Source organism: Humulus lupulus, chromosome 8, assembly GCF_963169125.1.
Source record: "Humulus lupulus chromosome 8, drHumLupu1.1, whole genome shotgun sequence".
Taxonomy (NCBI): domain Eukaryota; kingdom Viridiplantae; phylum Streptophyta; class Magnoliopsida; order Rosales; family Cannabaceae; genus Humulus; species Humulus lupulus.
This window is the reverse complement of record NC_084800.1, coordinates 72,779,498-72,800,920: the sequence shown is the minus strand read 5'-3', so window position 1 is coordinate 72,800,920 and position 21,423 is coordinate 72,779,498. Positions and strand designations below refer to the sequence as shown.

Below are 21,423 nucleotides of genomic sequence, written 5' to 3'. Positions count from 1 at the left end.
TCACAAACATGTATTTGTACCTGCTTGCATACATGAGTAGGGTTATTACTACTAGGCATCCACATTACGATTTGATGACACGTTATTACTGTTCATGAGCATATTGAGTTTTCTTGATGGGCTTCAGCTCACGGGTGCTATGTGGTACAAGTAAAGGCAAAAGAAAGCTGGACCATCCTTAAGTTGGCGAACTTAGGTGACGATGTGTACATATGCGGCTACTCGTCTACTATGGCCGAGGGTTGAAAGAGGAACTAGGGTTAAACCCAATTTTGCCACTTAGATCGGCTGGTTGTAAATATTTTCTTGTAATAAACCTTTAAATTATATTTTTGGGATCCCAATGTATACAGTAAACGTTTTAGTGAAACGTTATATCTTAACCAAAAATTTTAATCCTAAACTGCTAATCATACTTAGTTACACGATTATGGCCAAATATCTCGATTAGCGAGTTTAGCACTGTTTAAATTGCACACCGTAACGGTCCCTGGAGTTAGGGCGTTACATCGGGGGTAACTTTACACTATTTGGTATCCTTTAGTATTAATCACTCAGGCTTTGGGAGGTCAAATGTACTGAGATAATCACTCCCCAGAGGTGCACTGTCCTCGAGATGATATCCTGGGCTTTGCCACGTGGAAGAATTGAACTCGTTGTCCATGGGCTCTAAGTCCTCGGAGCATGCAACTGAGTCTCACGTCCTTAGGCCAGGCCTCGCGATGTTAGATTTTCATTCACACCTCGAATCAGCACTCGCGATACTTAGATTTCTCATCGTCGGGGTAATTGTTTTTGGGTTGTGCTCAAGTACAAATGACTCTGGACTTCATTCACATCTCGAAGATTGGGACCTGTTCTACATTCCTTGAGCGCGCGTCGTCCCTGAGAGAATACCTTAGGTCCAACCTCGCATTACTTGGACTTTTCCGATGCTAGGAATTTTCGCAAGTCTTAGCTTAGGGGTCCCGTGACACTTAGGTTGCTTTGCTCATCGGCTAGCTTATCTTCCCAGATTGTTGAATCCTAGTGCTAGGATTAACCTTACGATGCTCAAGTTTTGGCAACTCGAGGCTTCGGGCCAAACTGCATATGACCAGCTCCTCGAGAGGTAACCCAAGTCTCGTTGCACTAAGCCTACTCTGCTCATGACAAGCTTAGTTTCCTAGGTCTTTAGGCTCGAGTACAGGTGACTCAGGTTCCATTCACATCTCGAGATCTAAGGACTTTGGTTAAGGCTGCTTGGGCTCAATGTACTTGGGAGGTAACCCTAAGTTTGTTCTCGCACTACTAGTAATCATGGACTTCCCCATACATTTCTTGGTTCCCTGGATTTTTCTATTACTGGGTATTGACACTAGGATTGCTCTGCTCATGGCAAGCTTAGTTTCCTAGGTCATCCTCTGTGAGACACTATACTCTGCGAGGCTGCCCTAACCCCATGCCCCCAAGTGATCGGAGACTAGTCTGTGTTCACTTGTCCAGGCCAGTGAACAGGTGCTCTATGAGTAGTACGGATAGAATAAAAAAGAAAACTAAAATATAAGCATATTCTTATAAATTTTCTACCAAGTTTTGTCTACACAGTTTCCATTACTTGTGCGCAGAGGCTACAAAATGATTACAAAATTTAACAAAAATACAATGCTTACATCACTGGTAATACCGACAGAGATGCTCAGCATTCCTTGCATGGGGTACTAACTCCCCACCCAGTTGGGCAAGCTTGTAAGTTCTGGGACATATAGCGCTCTCGACTTGGTACAGACTTCCCAGTTAGGGCCCAACACTCCAGCACCAGGATCCCAGGTGGCTAAGAAAACTCTTCGCAACACCAAATCTCCGACCCCAAATTTTCTATTCTTCACTTTTGGAATTAAAATATCTAGCTACTTTCTGTTGGCAGGAAGCTACTCGAAGCTGAGAAGCTTCGCGATGCTCCTCCACGAGGTCCAGATACTCCCAGAGTAAAGTCTGAGTTGTGGTCGGATCATACGTATCTCTTTGGTTCGTAGAGGTTATTGCCTCAACTGTGGGCATGGCTTCGTACCTGTAGGCCATGGAGAATGGCGAGTGGCCGGTGGAGGTCCTGGCAGTGGTGTGGTAACTCCACAATGCCTTAGGCAGCTCCTCAAGCCAAGGGCCTTTCGCCTGCTCCAGTCATTTCTTCAAGGTGGCTTTAAGCGTCTTGTTGACTGCTTCCACCTATCCATTTCCTGCAGGTGAGCTACCAAGGAGAAGCTTTTCACCACCCCATGGTTCGACAAAAATCCATGATCTTGGCAGTGGTGTGGTAACTCCACAATGCCTTACGCAGCTCCTCAAGCCAAGCGCCTTTCGCCTGCTCCAGTCATTTCTTCAAGGTGGTTTTAAACGTCTTGTTGACTGCTTCCACCTGTCCATTTCCTACAGGTGAGCTACGAAGGAGAAGCTTTTCACCACCCCATGGTTCGACAAAAATCCATGAACAACTCACTGTCGAACTGTAGGCCATTTTCGGAGACTATCTTCCTCGGGGGGTTGTAGCGGCAAATGATATTCTTAATGAAAAAGTACAACGCCTTCTTGGAAGTGATTGTAGCAAGGGGTTCGGCCTCGACCGCTACAATTGCACATTTTACTCCTCCTTTCCCTATAGGCAAGGACCCGATAAGATCAATGCCCCAAACTACAAATGACCATGGGCTCGTCATCTAAGTGAGCTCATTCAGAGAAGATCGAGGTATGTTGGCAAAGTGTTGGCACTTGTCACACTTCTTGATGTAATTCATGACATCACCATTCATAGTGGGCTAGAAGTATCCTTGTCTCTGGATTTTCTTGGTGAGGCTTTGCCCCCCGATGTGGTTCCCGCAAAAGCCTTTGTGTACTTCCGGGAGTATAAGACTAGCTTCTTGCTTGGACACACATCAGAGTAAGGGAAACGAATACCCTCACCTGTACAACTTATTTTCCATGATGACGTACCCAGGCGCCTGGTAAAGTAGCTTCCAAGTTGTTTTCTTGTCTTGCAGCAATTCCCTGGATACAAGATACTTCACAACGGGTTCCATCCGTCCTTCTTGGGGTTGGACCGCTTCTACCTCGAGGACTGAGATGCTCGGAGCAGCCAAGTAATTAATATGGACTATGTTGATTAACTTAAAGTCCTTGGCGGTAGAAAGCTTAGCTAGGGCATCAGCATTAGAATTATGTTCCCGTGGCACTTGTCATATGATAAATTTCTTGAAGCTATGTAGAATTTCTTGGGCTTTCGCTAGATAAGCGGCTATCTTTGTCCCCTGGGCCTGGTACTCTCCGAGCACCAATTGACTACCAACTGCGAGTCACTGAAGATCTTGAGGCCTAGGACTACCCGGAGCCTAGCAATAAGTGCTTCATACCCAGCCTCATTGTTGGAAGCATCAAACCAAAACCTCAGAACACTGTGGACCCTGTGGACTTGTTCTGTTTGAGAGCTCGATGAACCTCTTCTACCCTAGAGCAGGGTTGTCATCGACTCTTCCCTTGCCACGCTCTTATAGCGCAGATGGGGTGCCAGCTCTAGCTAGGTGCGCAGGTGACATGCCAACTGCTAGATCTTGCACCACATCAGCAGGGTGCTTGGGAGGCACACCTGCTGCGTTAACAGGCGACGCTCCAACTAGGTGCATGGGTGGTGCACCAAATGGCTTCCAAGATGGTAATTCTCCATGCAGGTCCAATCGTAGCCCTTGAGCCACCAGAGTGGCCCTCATGGTGTTAACCATCTTCTATAGGGCGGCAATATTCCCCTCCTGGACATTGAGTTTTTGTTGCAAGGTAGCCACCTGGTTGCGGAGCACCATCACCTCTGGTGGAGCGTTCATAGGCTGAGGATAATCCTCCTCATAATATTCTTCATCACTTCCGTCATAATCCTCCTGGACCATCTCCGGGAGGTCTTGTGGAGGTGGATGACTAGTTTCTCCTCCCTCAGCTCCGGTGGGAGGAGCTACGTTGTCTGGTGCATTTTGTCTAGTGGTCACCATGGTCCTTTTTTCTTCAAGCTTTCTTCTGGCTCTCAACGAAAGCACATAAATGTTGACTGCCTTTTTCCCTATCAATATAATCTAAAAACTTGTTAGAAACTAGAAGAAAATAACATAGAGGTTTTACGTGGTCCAGGCTATAAAAGAGCCCTAGTCCACGAGTCTTTGGTATTAGTGAGTTTGAAGCTTGTTTGAGCAATCTTGAATGGAGTTTCAGACAGCGTATATATTGCTATGAGTTTATAATGCTTAACTAGCCAAAGTTCTAAACCCTTTACAAGGAGATACTCCAACCCTATTTATAGATGTCTAGGTCATTAATGCCCTCAATGAACAATTAATACAGCATTCCTAATTATTTGGGGAGTAAACTGCTAACTAATTACATAGGGATGCACTAACAAAGACCATGGGCCAAGGCAGATCGCACAGGACCCATTTGTAGAAAGTTGCCTACAACCTTTATGAGGAACATGTATCTGACCGTATCAGGATACAACGCACGTTCGCCCATGTCAGGAAGCGTTGTGGGAAATGTCGATTGTCGAGGGTACAAACTCGACACCACTAATCAAGGCTCGCCAACAGTTGTCAGACAATCTGGTGGGTCACAGCTACTGCGACTCACACCTGACAACCAATCCAGATCTGAGGACAAGAATCCTAGACCTGGGAGACTAGCGAATCAAGAGAGCGAGGACCATTTGAATGGTCCTCGGGGCGTGACTTCACTAGGAGACATCCACACCTTTGAGATGGGTCACAGAACATGGCCTCACCTTGAGACATCTGGGTCTCGAGGACAGACCTCGGGGCATAACCTCACTTGGAGACATCCGCGCCTGGCCAGATCATAGTACGAAACCTTACTAGCACCCGAGGATCTTAATTACCCCTCTAATGAATGTCACGTGTCTTCTGGTTGAAAACACGGACAACAATTTTAATTTAGATTTTTTAATATTTTGTTATATTGAAATTAATAGCACTATTTTTTCTAAAATAAAATTAGAAAAAAAATTATTTAATTTTAAAACATGAATCACCATATCTTTATATATAAAAAGTGCATATCTATCATATTCTTGGTTTAGTGGTTTTTTATTTTGTAAAACTATAGATAATATTTTAGTTTAATTTTATTTTAATATGCTTATGTCATTCTTTTTGTAATATATGATATAGTTTATTTATTTAAAATTTATATGACAATTAAAAAATAAAATAAAAATTAATTAATTAATTTTAATTTTTTTAATATGCTTATATTATTCTTTTGTAATATATGATATTTTTTTATTTATTTAAAATTTATAAGACAATTAAAATAAAAGAATTAATTTTTTAAATAAAATTAAATAAAAATGTATTGCACGTTGACTTTACCTAGTACATAAAGCACAACTCTAAATATAAAAACTAAAAACAAAACATACATAATAATATAGAATATTGCTACGGATACTATGCCCACCACTAATTATAATGCAACACAAAATGATTATGATAATTTGATATCAACCCACACATATATTTTATTTTAAATTTAAATATGTGAGACCTACAACAAATTACATCAATTATTGTATCATGTAATATTGTGATTTGCGATGTAAATATTGAGCAATATAAAGTTAGGATACTAACCAATTCTTTGATCGACATGATTCATTGCTAAGCCCTTGAAGACATCCCGCCAATTTGGTCTGAAAAAATGGGTCTTGACCTTTGTCCCAGACACAATATCAAACCCCCTCTTAGCATAATTAATAGATTGAAGCATAGTGATCCAAGCAGAGCGAGCATCTCCTTCTTCATATATAGTAGTACAGTAACTGTGGATCTCAATAAACCCATCACTATCGTTCTCAGACACTTCATTCAATAAACCTAAGAACCACTCGAACGAGGCTTGCTCCCTAGTGACCCAGTAGAAATATGCTTTTTTGAGGGTAATAGGCTTTCTCTTGTTTCTCTTATTAACCCCATTCTCTACTCTTCTATCTTCTGTTTCCTTGTGTTGTTTCACGCCGTTTAGAACATCCTTGAGAATGCTTATCATAGGACTCACACCAATTCCAAGGCCTATGAGGAGCACAACCTCATAATCTTTGTATTCTTGTGAAGCTGCACTGTATGGACCGTCGATGAGGAGCCTTGGCATCCTGATAGTTTGAAAAGATCGTTCAATATATTTGTTAGATGGGTCAAAGTGAATTGATCAAGTTTCCATATAAAATTGCTCTAGTTTGACAACGTATTTGAGACGGTATCTTATTTTTAGTTAAATTTATTAATTTTAATATTTTAAATTATAAAATGATGACTTTGATTTAAAAAAATTTCATATATAATATAACAATTCAAGTAGTATTACTATATCATACTTTATAGCAATATTGATATAAAGGTACCAAGAATATGCAATTCAGTAATAACTAACAAATAAACAAGAGCCGAAAAGAGGGGATTAACATAACCACACAATTCAACAAATTGCCTAGTTAAAAATGAGTGACTATTGAGAAAGATGGATGCATACAAATATATATATTCTATATAAAAAAGATGTATTTATCTGTTTTTTTTCTAATTTTGTTTTGTTAACTTTAATTAAATATTATAAATATTTAACGAGATATAACTTTTAAATTAATTAAAAAATATAATAAAATAAATATTTAATAATTATATTAATATAAATTCAAATATTATAAAATATCACTATTATAATAGTATTGAATATAAAATTAGATATTTAATAACTATATTAATTTAAATTTAAATGTTATGAATTATTATTATTATTATAATATATAATACAAGACTAAGACTAGATATTTAATGATTTTATTAATATAAATTTAAATGTTATAAAATATTATTATTATAATAATATATAACACATAATTCTATTTTTATATAAATATGGTAGAATAAATATTTAGTAATTATATTAATATAAATTTAAATATTATAAAATGTCATTATTATAATAATGTTTCATACAAGACTACATATTTAATAATTATATTAATATAAATTCAAATTGTTATAAAATATTATTATTATAATAATAATATATAATACATAATCTTAATTTTTATTGAATTTTTTATCATTTATATTTAAAAAGAAAACATATATTTTTTTATTATTTACTATAACTTATATAAATATATATTCATATTAAATAAAACAAACATTATAAATATATTATATATATATGTGTGTGGTGTGTATAAATAAAATAATTATGTAACTACATAAGAAATTATAATAATAATAATATTTCTCTTCCATCAAGAATAAGATTCTTCTCCAACCATTAAGGTTTGTTTTGTACCTTGAATGAGATAGTTTGTGGTGTAAAAAATTATCATATTTTTTTAAATAACCACAAACAATGTTTTTATTTAATTTTTTTTAATATATACATGTCCTTCTTTTATATATATATAATATTTTTATTTAAAATTTTTGTGACAATCACAAAAATATGATAAAAATAATTATTAAATTTTCTAATAAAATTAAGCAAACGTGTTTGTACTCTAGTATATTTATATACACCTGTGCAGGTGCTTGTGACTGGCTTGCTCAACAACAAATCTTCGAATTCCACCTTCATTAATATATGTAGGTTCACATGCCTACAATAATCAAGAAAAATTTACAATAATAAATATGCTAGAAAACTAACCTTGAAGGCTAGAAATAGTTTTTTTTTTTTTTTTTGTGAAATGACCTCACTTAACTACAGCAATACACACAAAATATATTGAAAACAAAACTTAACGGAAAAAGAAAAAAAGATCATCGAAGTAAGAATACAACATATCAAATTAAGAAATACAAACTACGTACGTGAGTTAGAGAGACCTGAAAAAACAAAGCTAATGATAAGATTTTAACAAATACTTCACACTACAAAATAAATGTGCTATACCGAGAACACATGTTCTCGGTATAGAAATTTCAGATGCGCGGGACTTTTTCGCAGTTCCGGAATAAGGTAAGTTCCTATACCGATACCCAGCTGTGCGAACTCCCTTCTTCTTCCTCTCTTTCCCTCTGGTTTTTCCCTCTGGTTCAGACCGTGCCTTCTGCCTCTCTCCGCCGAAATCCCCCATTTTCTTCCCAAAAATTTCGGTTTTAAGTCCAAAAATCTCCAAAAGTGAAGGGGTTTCTCTCTATTTATTAAAGGTAAGGTATATTTCTTCATTTATATATATATATATTTATGAAATTGTAACGTATTTTTGTAATTTTTGTTTGAAGGTGTGGGTGTGGTTTTTGTTGAACTACGGAGAAAGATTGCAAGGAATTGAAGGTGTTGGTAAGTTGTTTTTAATTTTTCTAATTTATGTTTTTTATATAAATAAAATAATATTAGATTTAATAAAAATCTGAAATTATATTAAGGAGAATGTATTTATTTTTAGGTTTTAAAAATATTTATTAGTAAAAATGAGATTAGTAATTAGAAAATTGTTATATGATTAATTAGTCATTTTTTTTTATTAAAATAGATTCTATGTTGTTTTGGTGAAAATTATGTGTATTAAACATATTAGTAAACATATTAAATATTTGAGTGTTAATTTGAAATTTTTGGTGCTAATGTTTAGTATGTTGTTGTTGTTAATTTAAAAATTTTTTTGGTTATGTTAGTAATAAAAAATCAGATTTTATAAATATTGATAATTTGTTGTTAATTTTTAGTAGAATTTTGATATTTTGATTAGAAAATTGAATAATTAATAAAATTTAGACTAATAATTATAAATTATACAGTCGTTTAAAATGTATTTGTATTGCTTTCTGCATGATCTGTGACTTGATATTTTTTATGTGTTATTTGCAGGTTTTTAAATTTTAGGATATATGACAATACAGTCGTTATGCTGCCGAATTTTACATAGAATTATAAAATTTAGAGATTTTTTTAATATTAATAAAAGTACTGAATAAAATTTTTAATAGGTTTAGTAAAAAGAATCATAAAGTAATTAAATAACTTTTAACCAAATCCTAAAAATTATGTGAAAATTAATTAAATTATTCAATAAAGTAAAAGCATAAAATTTAATTTAATAAATCATTAATTAACATTTATAATTTTCACTATTTTTTGTAATTAAAATTAAAATTAATATTTTAAGTTAGAAAAAAATATGTCAAAATTAAATAATTTTAAAAATATTTACACTCAAATATATATTACAGTTAGATATCATAAAACAACATAATTAGATATCTTAGACCCGTTCAGAGAGGGTGAGTCATTGAAGACTCTTAAATTTGCCTCTCTCTGAATTAGGACACACACACAAATTGATTGTAAGTTTGATGATTAGTGTTCCGTGCAGTGCTACATTCATACAATGTCGATCGACAAAAGCTGGATTAATTTGACAGATCGATTATCCGATGAGTATGAGGCTGGTGTGATGGATTTTCTCCAGAGAGCTCGACAGTGTGTTGACTCAAGGGGATTGGTGAAATGTCCGTGTAGGAGGTGTGTCAACGTTGAATTTCAGACGATTGATGTATTAGAAAATCATCTCTTTGTAAATGGTTTTCTACGGAAATATACCAATTGGCATTGGCATGGAGAGGATGAAATAATACCAATGAGGAAAGTGATAGATCAAAATGATGAAGATGAAATGATGGATGTTCTCAATGATGTTATGCAAAATGACAATGACAAATATGAAGAGAATGAGCGCGATCAAGAGATACATATAACAAACTACAGGGGTGGGCAACATTATAACGATTTGTTTCCTGAGATCGAGGCTCCATTATTCCCCGGGTGTCAAAATTACACATCATTGAATTTCCTAGTGAAGTTAATGCATTTCAAAGTGTTGGGCAAATTCACAACAAAATATTTGATGGAATGTTGGAGTTGTTACATGATGCATTTCCAACCCCAAATAAGCTTCCAAAATCGCATTATGCAGCGAAAAGGTTGTTGCGGAAACTTGGATTGGGCTACGAGTCAATCCATGTCTGCAAGCTTGATTGCGCACTGTTTTGGAAAGAACATGCTGGAAAAAGCAAATGTCCTGTTTGTGGGGAGGATCGATGGGTGGACAAGAAGGAAAATAGGAAGAAACTGAAAGAGCTTAGCTATGGATGTTCTCAGTTAATCTCAGCACTGCGCTATAAAAAAGTTAGTAAATTAATTATTTTTAGTTTGTTTTTCTTATTTACGTTTAATTATTAATTTTATAAAAATATATGTACGTGACAGCGCAATTTAGAGACTGGGCAACTTGAGCCCATCCCGGATAGCTGGATGGATACTCACCATAAATCAGGCACAGGGTGGGTGACAGAGACAGCCAAAAATACTTGGGTATGTTAAGTTTTTTTAAACATTTTTCAAAATTTTAATTGTTTGTTTACAATACATAATCACATTATACATTGTATCATAGGAGGAATTGCGTGCATATCGCGACACACAGCAGACACAGACAACTGATACTGAGAGTTTCACACCAGTTTCGAGTGCGCCTGAAGATGAAGACATATCTTTGGTACAAACTGTCTTCGAAAAACGACGGGGCCACCAGAAAGGATATGAACGTATCCTTAACATAAGGGACCGAACTCCATTTGATTTTCATCCTTCACAAACTAGAGATGAAGAGATGTCTGATATGAGAGAGCGTGTTCGACAATTAGAGGAGCACATTCGGACTCATTGTATCACCCCGGGATCTCAATGTGCCTCACCACCACCCGATGATCCTAATGTTGGAGCACCGATTCAGTAGGAATTATGTATGCATTTTATTACTATGGACTATTACATTATCATGTTTAGGACAACTCTTTATTTTGATTCAGCAAACACACTCTTATGTTTTTATTTATTTGTTTAATATAAGTGTTTTAATTTTATTCTAATTAAAAAAATAAGTGAATAAACATTACAAATATAAAAAAAAAAATCCGGTTTAGTCTATACCGAGGACATTATCCTCAGTATATGCCATTAATATGACAAATTTAAGCTGGTTATGCCGAGGAAATTTTCCACTCTATACCGATGACATTGTCCTCGGTAGAACCTATACCGAGAACATGTTGATTGTCATCGGTAGAAGTTTACCTCTACCGACGCGACTGTACCGAGGACTTACTGCCGACCACATGTTCTCAGTAGAGGCTATACCGAGAACATTTAGACTTATACTGATGACATTTGTTCTCGGTATAGGCCTTGTTTTTTGTAGTGTCAATTATTTTATTTAAGTTATATTAATTAATTTTTTAATTAAATAAAACAAAATATAAATACATAATATTATTTAGTTAATTTATATTAGGGTATTTTAGGAATTTTTATTAAAATATTATGAATAAGTTTATCTAGAATGAGTTTAGACATAAAATTTCATATTTCTCTGTTGACTGTTTATTTTGCTCTCTTTTTAATATTGAAAAGATTAGACTTTGGATTGAAGATTGCTTGTGGTGTTATAGTTGAGCAACGATGTTGTTTTTGAACTTGAGATAATGACTTATTCTTATTCGATCTAAAGGGATTTCAGACAAGATTTAGAAAGGAGATAAGATGACTTATATATCATCCAGTCTAAAGGGATTTCAGATAAACTTTTGAAGGGATTTCAAAGCGTAGAAATTGAGTATAGGATGCTCAACGAGAGAAGTCTAAGAGATTTGGATTTTCAGAAGTATAATGTTTACTTTCTGCATTTGATTTAACTTAGAAAGTGAATTTAGTTTCTTATTAAATTAATCTCTATGTGGATAAGGTCTCACGAAATAGGTGTTTTTTATAAGTGTTGAAGCATGTAAAAATTATCTTATTCTTTATTTTTGCATGCTTAAAATCTATCTTTAATATCAGTGTACATGATATAAGTAATCACTAATGTATGTTAAACCAACTTCAAGGTGAAGAGGCACACCCATTCATCCATTTATATATTCATGAGGTGTTTAGGAATCAAAGAACTCCCAATGAAATTTTAATATATTATTTATATATATATAGGGAGCGACTACAATGCATCTGAAATAAAAAAAGGATGCACTTGTGTTGCAAAAAAAGGTGATACGTTGTAGTCGTCCCTATAAAAATATTTTTTAATGATTTAAAAAATATATATATTTGGATTATAATAATAACAACAATAATAATAAAGATTTTTATGAGTAATAACTTAAGAATTATAAAAATTATTTTAATTTAGAAAATGGAAATTTTTTAATTAAAAAAATGACTTTTTTTGTTTTTTTAATGGCCCACACATTTTTAAAAGTATTTTTTAAAAAACTATAAAGCAACTTTTTTTTTGGGATTGTTCATAAATAGGGCTTTTATGCCAATATTGTGCAAAAATATAAGGATCATTCTTTTCCTAATTCGTATGAGAAAACTTATTAAAGAAAAAAAACAAAGTATAAGAAACACAATTACTGACTAACTAAATATGGAAGCGAAATTTAAAACAAAAACACATTAGTCAACACATGGGTAATATTATAAATTAACATTTCACTCTTCTCTCTCTCAAACCCTTTTTCTCTCCAATCCCAGTAGCACAAACCCTTTCTCTCTCCAAACCAAGCCGCACCATCCCCTCCAGCTTTGTCGAATCTGTGACCTCAAAGCAAACCTTGCTCTGGTGAATCCGCGACCTCAAAGCAAACCTTGCTCCACTGAATCAAAGACCCTCCGTTCAAGGGCCCCATCCATTCAAGACCCCAGCTCCGTTCGAGAGCCCCATCTGAGCGTGGGCCCAGACGCGACACCACCATCTCCACGACAAACCACCTCCACCTCCGACTGTGGTGTCAATGCGCACCTAGCTCCACGACGAACCACCTCTCAGCTCCACGGTGAGATTGTTTCTGCCATTTTCAAATCTGAATTTTTTGTTTGATCTGAACCCAGGCAGCAAAGAGGCTGACGCAGCCTAGACACAGACCTAGGCGGGGATGGGTGCTCAAATTCTGGGCTCTCGGGTTGCTGGGAGCTGCACAAAATGATAGGGATGGCTAGCGTTGCGATGGGGTTCTGTTCCCAGGGGATAGGGGGTTCTGGTGATGGTGTTCGGAGGCGAGGAAGGAGGGTGGTTCGTGGTCAGAGGTGAAAGATCTAGGAATTTTTTTTACACAACTGTGAAAGATCTATAAAGTAATGGTTACCTTACTCAGCCTTTGAAAAAAAAAACGTATTATCTAAAAAAAAATTATAATAAATACAAAAAAAAAACATAATTCATATTACAAAAAAAAATTGCAAAACAATCAAAGAAAAATTTAATATAAAAATAGTTATATAAAATTAATATAAAAAAATCAATTAAGCTAAAAAAATAATCAAATTAAAAAATACATGTCTAACTTAATAAAACTTGATTAAGAGTAAAACTATGGCATAAATCAACTTTTAAACAAAAATATGAGAAACTAAACCCATAAAAGTGAAAATACTTAAAAAAAAGCCATAGAATAATATTTTTTTTAAAAAAGCCAAATTTTTGTAAACTTTATTAAAAAAACTCGTATAAAATGTAATTTTTTTTTTAGCTAATCAGAGCCCTATATTAGATCAGCCAACACTCTTTCGGCATTGCCATCAAAGATATTATTCTTGTTTGTAATGACTTTTGTAAAATTACTTTTCAACATTGTCCTAGCTAGAATTGCTAACGGGGTTGCTCATTTTCTTTAACAAAACTATCTCTTTCTATGGAATCACATCATATTTTGTGAGATCTGGCTATCCTCTTGTATTGAGCCTCTTTTGTGGCCGATGTTTAATTCTCAATGAAAAGTCACTTTTTTTTAAATGAGACCTATTTTATATTAAAATTCAGAAGTATAAAATAATATAAATCCGATTAAAAGTTCCATAAGCCCTAATTGAGCAATAATATGCAAAAGCAAGTACGTACCTCAGAAAAAATAGAATTCAGTTGCATTGTCCAGTCACCCAATGTGCGAATGTGGACACTTAAATAATCATCCTTAGGAGTCGAAGTAAGTGAAAATGGATGCCTGATATTAGATCAATACACATTGATAACAACTACACAACATAACTATCACACATTGAAGAATGACAAAATTAAGATAAAAAAAATTCTATGTATCAAACATACCATTCAAACCGGGAAATAGCCGGACATTTTATGTATATATATTGCCCACTAATATATTTGAATCCATGCGGTTTAGAGATATGTATTACCAAAACATTTGCAGGATGCAATCCAACCTGAAATTTTTTAAATAAGTGTTAAATTTAACATATAATTTCTCCTCAAAACAAATTGAAGCCTTATTCATTATTATTACTAGTAACTACTCAATACAAATATATGGGGAAAAAATGTACCTTTAATGTTTTCACCGTTTTGTAGCTAGACCTAAATGCACGAATCATGCGTTCACACACATAAAGAAGGATTGGTACAGCTAAATACATCCATGTCTACGAGAATAATTTTTAAAACAAAATCAGATGATGATGATGATGATGTCCATAGTATGCAAAGAAATACTTACAGTCTTATTGTACCATTTGTTAGAGAGGTAGAGATGAGATCCATGAACGACAAAAAGAACGTAAACGATAACAAACAAGTGGTGAGAGTACCAAAAAGCATTGAACCCATAAAGTCTCCTTAGGGTTCTAGGAAGGTTTAACCTATTTCTTCGGAACCCACCATGTGCTAAGGTGAAAAGTATAGCCATTAGGACTAGCATGACCAATCCTGTCCACCCCTTTATGCCTTTTAAGAACCACCAATAATTATTGGGTCGTTCTTCACCAAATATTGGCTTCATTGGCTTGTATTCCTCAGCTGTAGCATGGAGTAACCTTGGAAAATCACATGTTAAATGTGCTCCTACATGTATACCCACTCCAATTGCAATCCCCGTAGCGATGATCTGAAAATGAAGAAAGAAAAAAAAAATCCTTTCAAAGGTAAGTTAACGTTGGTTTTTTCTATTCTATTTTGGTTACATAAGTATTATTTTGTAAAAAATATATACTTTTATAAATGTAGAAAAAAAGTGCTTATTTTCGCCATATTATACAACCAAACTAAAAAGAGTAACTATATTCTTTATGTATAAAAAATATTTTTCTGCTCCTAAATTCTTATATAGAAAAATGCTTGTTATTTATAATTTTTTTTAAGTATGATAATTTATTTTTAATAAATTATACTTAATATTAAATGAAATAACACTTTTGAAAAGATAATTACAAATGATTTCCAAATACAAATAATTAAGATATAAACTCTTGGTTTGAATTTACAAAAGATATATATTATTACCATTTTCTTCAATATAAATAGTTGAAAAAATAATATCTTTTGTTTTTTTATATACTAAAAATACTTAAACTTAATTTTTGTTTACTTTTAAGCCCCCATCAATAAAATATATATGGGAATTCTCTTATAAGGGCTTCACTTTAAGCCCTACCAGTAGGGCTCTCAGTGTTCTTGACCTTTGAAAAGTATTCGGCGCGATTTTCTTTTATGACCGTGTATATTGTAGTTATTTAGAGCATCGATGCGATTTTTGAAAATTATGAATAGTTACAGTACCGAAAACTAGGTTCAAACATGTTGTTGCACGCGTGACTAATTTTTTTTATGCGCGTGGAAAGCAACATGTTTGAATCTAGTTTTTCGGTACTGTAAACTATTCAGAATTTTCTAAAAATTTGCCGGATGCTCCAAACAGCTACAATATACATGGTCAAAAAAAATTGTGCCAAAAAAAGTTCATGAGTCGAGAAACACTGAGAGCCCTATCAATAGGGCTTAAAGTGAAGCCCCTATAGAAGAATTGTCATATATATATACATATATATATTTAGAGAGAGAGGACAATTCTTCTTTAAGCCCTATCGGTGGAGCTCTCAGTGTTCTCGACCCGTAAACAGTTTTCGGCGGGATTTTTTTTTATGACTGTGTATATTGTAATTGTTTAGAGCATCCTACAAATTTTCAGAAAATTCTGAATAGTTTGCAGTACCAAAAACTAGGTTCAAACATGTTTTCCACGCGCATAAAAAAAATTAGTCAAGCGTGCAACAACATATTTGAACTTAGTTTTCGGTACTGTAAACTATTCAGAATTTTCAGAAAATTTGCAGGATGCTCTAAATAGCCACAATATACACGGTCATAAAAAAATTCGCGCTGAAAACTGTTCACGGGTCGAGAACACTGAGAGCCCCTACCGATGAGGCTCTCAGTATTCTCGACCCATGAATAATTTTCGGCGCGAATTTTTTTTATGATCGTATATATTGTAGCTATTTAGAGCATCCTGCAAATTTTTAGAAAATTCCAAATAGTTTGCAGTATCGAAAACTAGATTCAAACATGTTGCTTTCCACGCGCATACAAAAAATTAGTCACGCATGCAACAACATGTTTAAACTTAGTTTTCGGTACTGTAAACTATTCATAATTTTCTGAAAATTTTCAAGATGCTCTAAATAGCTACAATATACATGGTCATAAAAAAAATTCGCGGCGAAAACTCTTCACGGGTCAAGAACACTGAAAGTCTCACTGATAGGGCTTAAAGTGAAACCCCTATAAAAAAATTCTCACATATATATATATATAAACACGTGGAGAGCAGAATTTAATTTGGGACATGGTGCAAAATGACCCTTAATGTTGTGTGAAAGTAAGTAAATGTCCATATTTTTAATTTTGTAGTAAAATAGCCAAATCATCTATTTAATATCACATATTACCAAATACACCATTTAACAAATTACTATTTTATTCTAAATATTTTAATATTATGGTATATGTATATTAGTTTTGTTTAATTAGTTTTTATTTTAAAGTTATTTTGATTTTTTTTTCGTTTTTTATGGGTTGTTAAATGATATACTATACCACAAAATATATACCACAAAATATATATACTGAGTTGAAAAATAATATACTATCAAAACTTACAAAATTATTACTCAAAAATATATATATTATGCTAACAAAGTTATATATTACCATTACAATGTATATACCATGATACAAAATTATAAACTACCACTATGTATAATAAAATAGAAATCAAAATATCACAAAAAAAAATTATATACCATACCACAAAAAACATATACACTAATTGGAAAATAATATACCAACAACCTATAAAAAACTTAAAAAATCAATATGATTTTAAAATAAAAACTAATTAAACAAAACTAATATACATATACCACTATATTAAAGTCATACAGTCCTAAATAAATAAATAAATTATAAAAAATGGCAATTTAGGTAATCAACAATATAAAATGGTCATTTATCTACAATTTAAAAAATGAGGATATTTGCTTCTTCATAGCTTTATTTTGGGTCATTTCCTATAATTTCTCAATTTAATTTAGCTTATTATTATAACAAAGTTTTAGCAAGTGTTAGAAGGCTAGAATTAGTATTAATAGCAAAATTTGTGCTTCGTTTGATAACCCGTATGATGTCGTATTATATTATAGAGTAAATGGTAGCTATAATATCCAATATTTTTAATTAAAAGGTTGCACTTTTATACACAATTTTTTTTTACAATAAATATACTTAATGTTTTTAAAATATTACATTTTTATAACCAAAATATTTTTTTGCGGTAAATATATTCAATATTTTTAAAATATTGTACTTTTAAATCTATTTTTTATTATTTTGATAAACAATAAAAAAGTAAAGAAAAAATATAAGATTTTAATTATTTTTTAAATTTTAAATTATTTTATTTCTTACTCTTTCTCAAAATAACTATTTTAAATTAAACATTAATAAATATTTTATTAAAATAATTAAAAACTTTTATATTTTCATCAATTTAAAATATAAGTTTTTTTTTTAAAAAAAGTAAAGAAAAAATATAAGTATAATTATTTTGATTAACTTTACTAATCTTAATTTTTTTTATTATTTTAAAAGTGAAAATAATTTAAAATTTGAAAAATAATTAAAATCCTATATTTTTCCTTCACTTTCTTATTATTTCTCAAAATAATTTTAAAAAATAAGTATGAAAGTGCAACATTTTTAAAACATTAAGTATATTTATCGCCAATTTTATTTTTTTTGTATAACAGGATAACATTTTGAAGACATTAAGTATAGAAAATGAATCTTTTTAACGAAGGATCAGGAAAAAAAAATGGCCAAAAAAAAATTGAGTATAAAAGTTCAACATTTTGAAAACATTGAGTATTTTATTTTATTACAATAAATTATATTTTATAGTATATTTTTATATAGTACTATGTTTTTGTATTGACTTGTATTTACATATAAATATATAATATTTTAGTAAAAATTAGTACCAAACATATTATTATATAAAAAAATAAGATAGGGTAACAAATGCACCATTGGTCAACTAATTAATGACATTAGTACTTGTCACGTGAGATAATGAAATTATTAATTAGTTTCAGTTTTATCATATGATTATGAAAATGACAGTCTGATATAGTTTTACCTTGTGGAAATTAATATTGTCATCAAAGGGAACAACCACTCCCAACTTGGTGTTGCTCCTTAGCCAAGTAAGGGTATTTCTACACACCGGTAGAAGAATTAAGGCCATGTTGAACTTGAGGGTCTCGGCTGCACCCATGGCTGTGGTAACACAATTGCCCATAACTTTGAAAATGGTCCGATTCTTGTACTGAAAGAATTTCCAAGTAAAAAGGCACGTACACATTGCAAGCCAAAGCCCCACCACCCAAATCTGCCTCCAGTTCTCCTCTACGAAATATTTGAGCCGCCTGTAGATGGGGTTGTAGTCTATTTTTCCAACTTTCATGCTTATTGACTTTCTAAGGACAAAATTGTTCAAGCCCATTTTATTGTTACTTGGTTTGGCCGAGCCTAGAAGAAGTAGTCTTTCCAAGTCGTTTATCTATAGGAAATTATTTTTATAAATATGATATTGTTTTAAAAGCTAATTGATAAAAATGTGACCTTACCTTATTACTAATTTTCTTAAATTAAAGCTTAAAAAAAATCGTATAATATATGACATTTTAAATAATTAAGTTTTGGATTACACAACTTAATTAATTATATAAAAAATTATGATTTATTTATTAACTTATACATTTATATAGGAATCTACAAAGCATGATTTAAAAATTTAAAAAAATCATAAAAAATATTAATAAATTGAAATTCCCAATGAAATAATTAAATAACAAACAAAATCATAATTCCATTTAGTAGACGAGAAATGGGCTACATTTAAAAATGGGTAGAGCCCAAACAAGGTTTGTACCATAATTTTTTAACTTTATTTTATAAAATGGTTAAAAATAATCCCATAAACCCAAATTTAGTTAATATTTTGAATACAAATTGATGCCCCACAAAGATCCAAATATTTCCCAAGTCAATGACTTTATAAATAAAGTGCGAAGACAAAAATATTTCGATTAAGTTCAGATCCAGGGAGCTATTTTAACCATCTCAAAAAACATAGAGTAAAAAAAAATATTTTTTTAAAACAGGTCTGAAAACTCATTTACTCAAAATAGTATAAACGCTAAAACAAAAAATAAATATTGAACTCTATATATCCAATATAATTTTCTTTTTGTTTACAATAAGTAATTAATTAGACAAAGTTATTCTCAACATTTTTGTTATCTTTTCAAAATATATTGTGCTTAAAAAAAATTCAAACATATGTACCAACATATTACATGTGTAAATCTCACTATATATTCTGAAATTTAATTGTAGATCTATTAACAAAAAATAATTATTTATTTCAGAGATCGAGCTAGCTATAGGGAAGAGGATGTAGACCTGAATATATCCAAGGTTATCTGTGTCCAACTCTTCCATGATGAGAGCCGCATATTCTTCAACACGGTCTTTAATCCTAGGCAATTTGTTTGCACCAGCACTTAACATTGTGATCTGCGTATATACATAAATATATATATATATTTATACATATTTCAATTCCTAAAAAAAATTAAAAAAAAAAAACTTAAACAACTTACCTCTATCACTTCTTCATTAGTGATTCGACCGTCTCCATCTTTGTCCACCCTGCACCAGATTGCATGTATGATACTCAAAAACACAATAGAATCGAAGAATTAACCACAATTTATATATATATATATATATTGAGTCTTACACTTACAAGTCAAAGAAAGTTTCCAGCCTGACATCGAAGCTCTGATTTGTGATCTGTTCCCAAAACTCGTATAACTCATCTTTGAGCACTGAAGCTGACGTTATACCTCTCGGCCGAGCCAATGCATCAAACAGTTTGTCTGCAAAGTCACTCGACCCCACCTCCATCCCTACTCGATCATTTAAATAAGAATCGAAAAAGGTCAAAATCATTACATGAATTTCATTTCGATTTTCTTGCCCGTACGTTTTCTCGATCATCGCCAAACAGAGAATTACGTACCTATGCAATGGCCAAATTCCGATTTGGGAAGGATTCCAAAGTTGTTGGCCAACAGATCGAAGCGCTCCTCGATCTGAGGCCAGCCTTCTTCTGACTCGGAGATTTTCCTCACGTTCACGAATTTGAGTCCCTTGAAGCCGCGGGCGATGTCGGAGGACATGCTCTGAATCTGATGATCTGTCAGAGTGGACTCGGCCGAGTCGCGTTTTCTTCTGTTTTGAACCACAGCCGAGTCGTCTACGACATCGAGCGTGATTTCCACGCATTTGTCTTCGTCCTCGAAACTCCCGGCGCCGCTGGTGCTTCCGGTCTCCGACCACGATTTGTAATTAACATTACTTTGATCCTCTTGAATCTCCATTAAATTTAATCATGACAAACACTAACAGCTACTTTGGATAAAAAAAATTAGTGCCAAATTGATATTAGTTTAGTGTTTTCCTTCTTGCAAGTTGGGTTATCACTGTTTTCGTTTAGTCAACCGTTAGATGATAGAAATTCTCTTATTGTTATTATTTATTTAACTCTTTCCTCACATGGATCAATTTATATATATATACATATATATATATATATTTATACAGTTATCACCTGTAGGTCTGGTCACTTTTATATTGCTGTTTAATTCTATTAATTTTTTAAAATGATGGGAGGGACAGCTGTAAACCTAGCTAGCTAGTAGCCAATGAGGTTTCTAATGATTTTCCTACTCCATCTTTAACTAGCTTCTATCGTGTGTTGCATAAGGTTGCTCTAACAAATTGGATTTCGAATTCTCATACTTCTACAGTTACTGCTGATATTGGGTGTTTTCTTTATGCTGTGAGCACTGGTGTTACCATAGATTTGTTTGTGCTAATCTTTGACAGGGTGTATCAAGCTTTTCTGACCAAGAGTCGTCGGTTGTTTCTTCCGTATCCCTGCT

The 21,423-nt window shown here is 32.8% G+C and overlaps 1 protein-coding gene across 1 annotated transcript in view; it reads right to left on the bottom strand.

Moving 5' to 3' along the window:
* Positions 1–21,017, bottom strand: part of LOC133797786 (respiratory burst oxidase homolog protein B-like) — a 59,527-nt gene extending 38,510 nt beyond the window's left edge. Inside the window, exons 1-11 of the mRNA XM_062235835.1 lie at positions 20,499–21,017; positions 20,223–20,385; positions 20,077–20,125; positions 19,877–19,990; positions 18,549–18,971; positions 14,574–14,960; positions 14,404–14,499; positions 14,168–14,283; positions 13,961–14,063; positions 7,584–7,663; positions 5,658–6,175 (exon numbers count right to left, since the gene is read on the bottom strand). Of these exons, the coding sequence (XP_062091819.1) occupies positions 5,658–6,175; positions 7,584–7,663; positions 13,961–14,063; positions 14,168–14,283; positions 14,404–14,499; positions 14,574–14,960; positions 18,549–18,971; positions 19,877–19,990; positions 20,077–20,125; positions 20,223–20,385; positions 20,499–20,859 (2,410 nt within the window). The 5' untranslated portion in view covers positions 20,860–21,017. The remainder of the gene's footprint in view (positions 1–5,657; positions 6,176–7,583; positions 7,664–13,960; positions 14,064–14,167; positions 14,284–14,403; positions 14,500–14,573; positions 14,961–18,548; positions 18,972–19,876; positions 19,991–20,076; positions 20,126–20,222; positions 20,386–20,498) is intronic.
* Between the last annotated feature and the right edge of the window lie 406 nt (positions 21,018–21,423).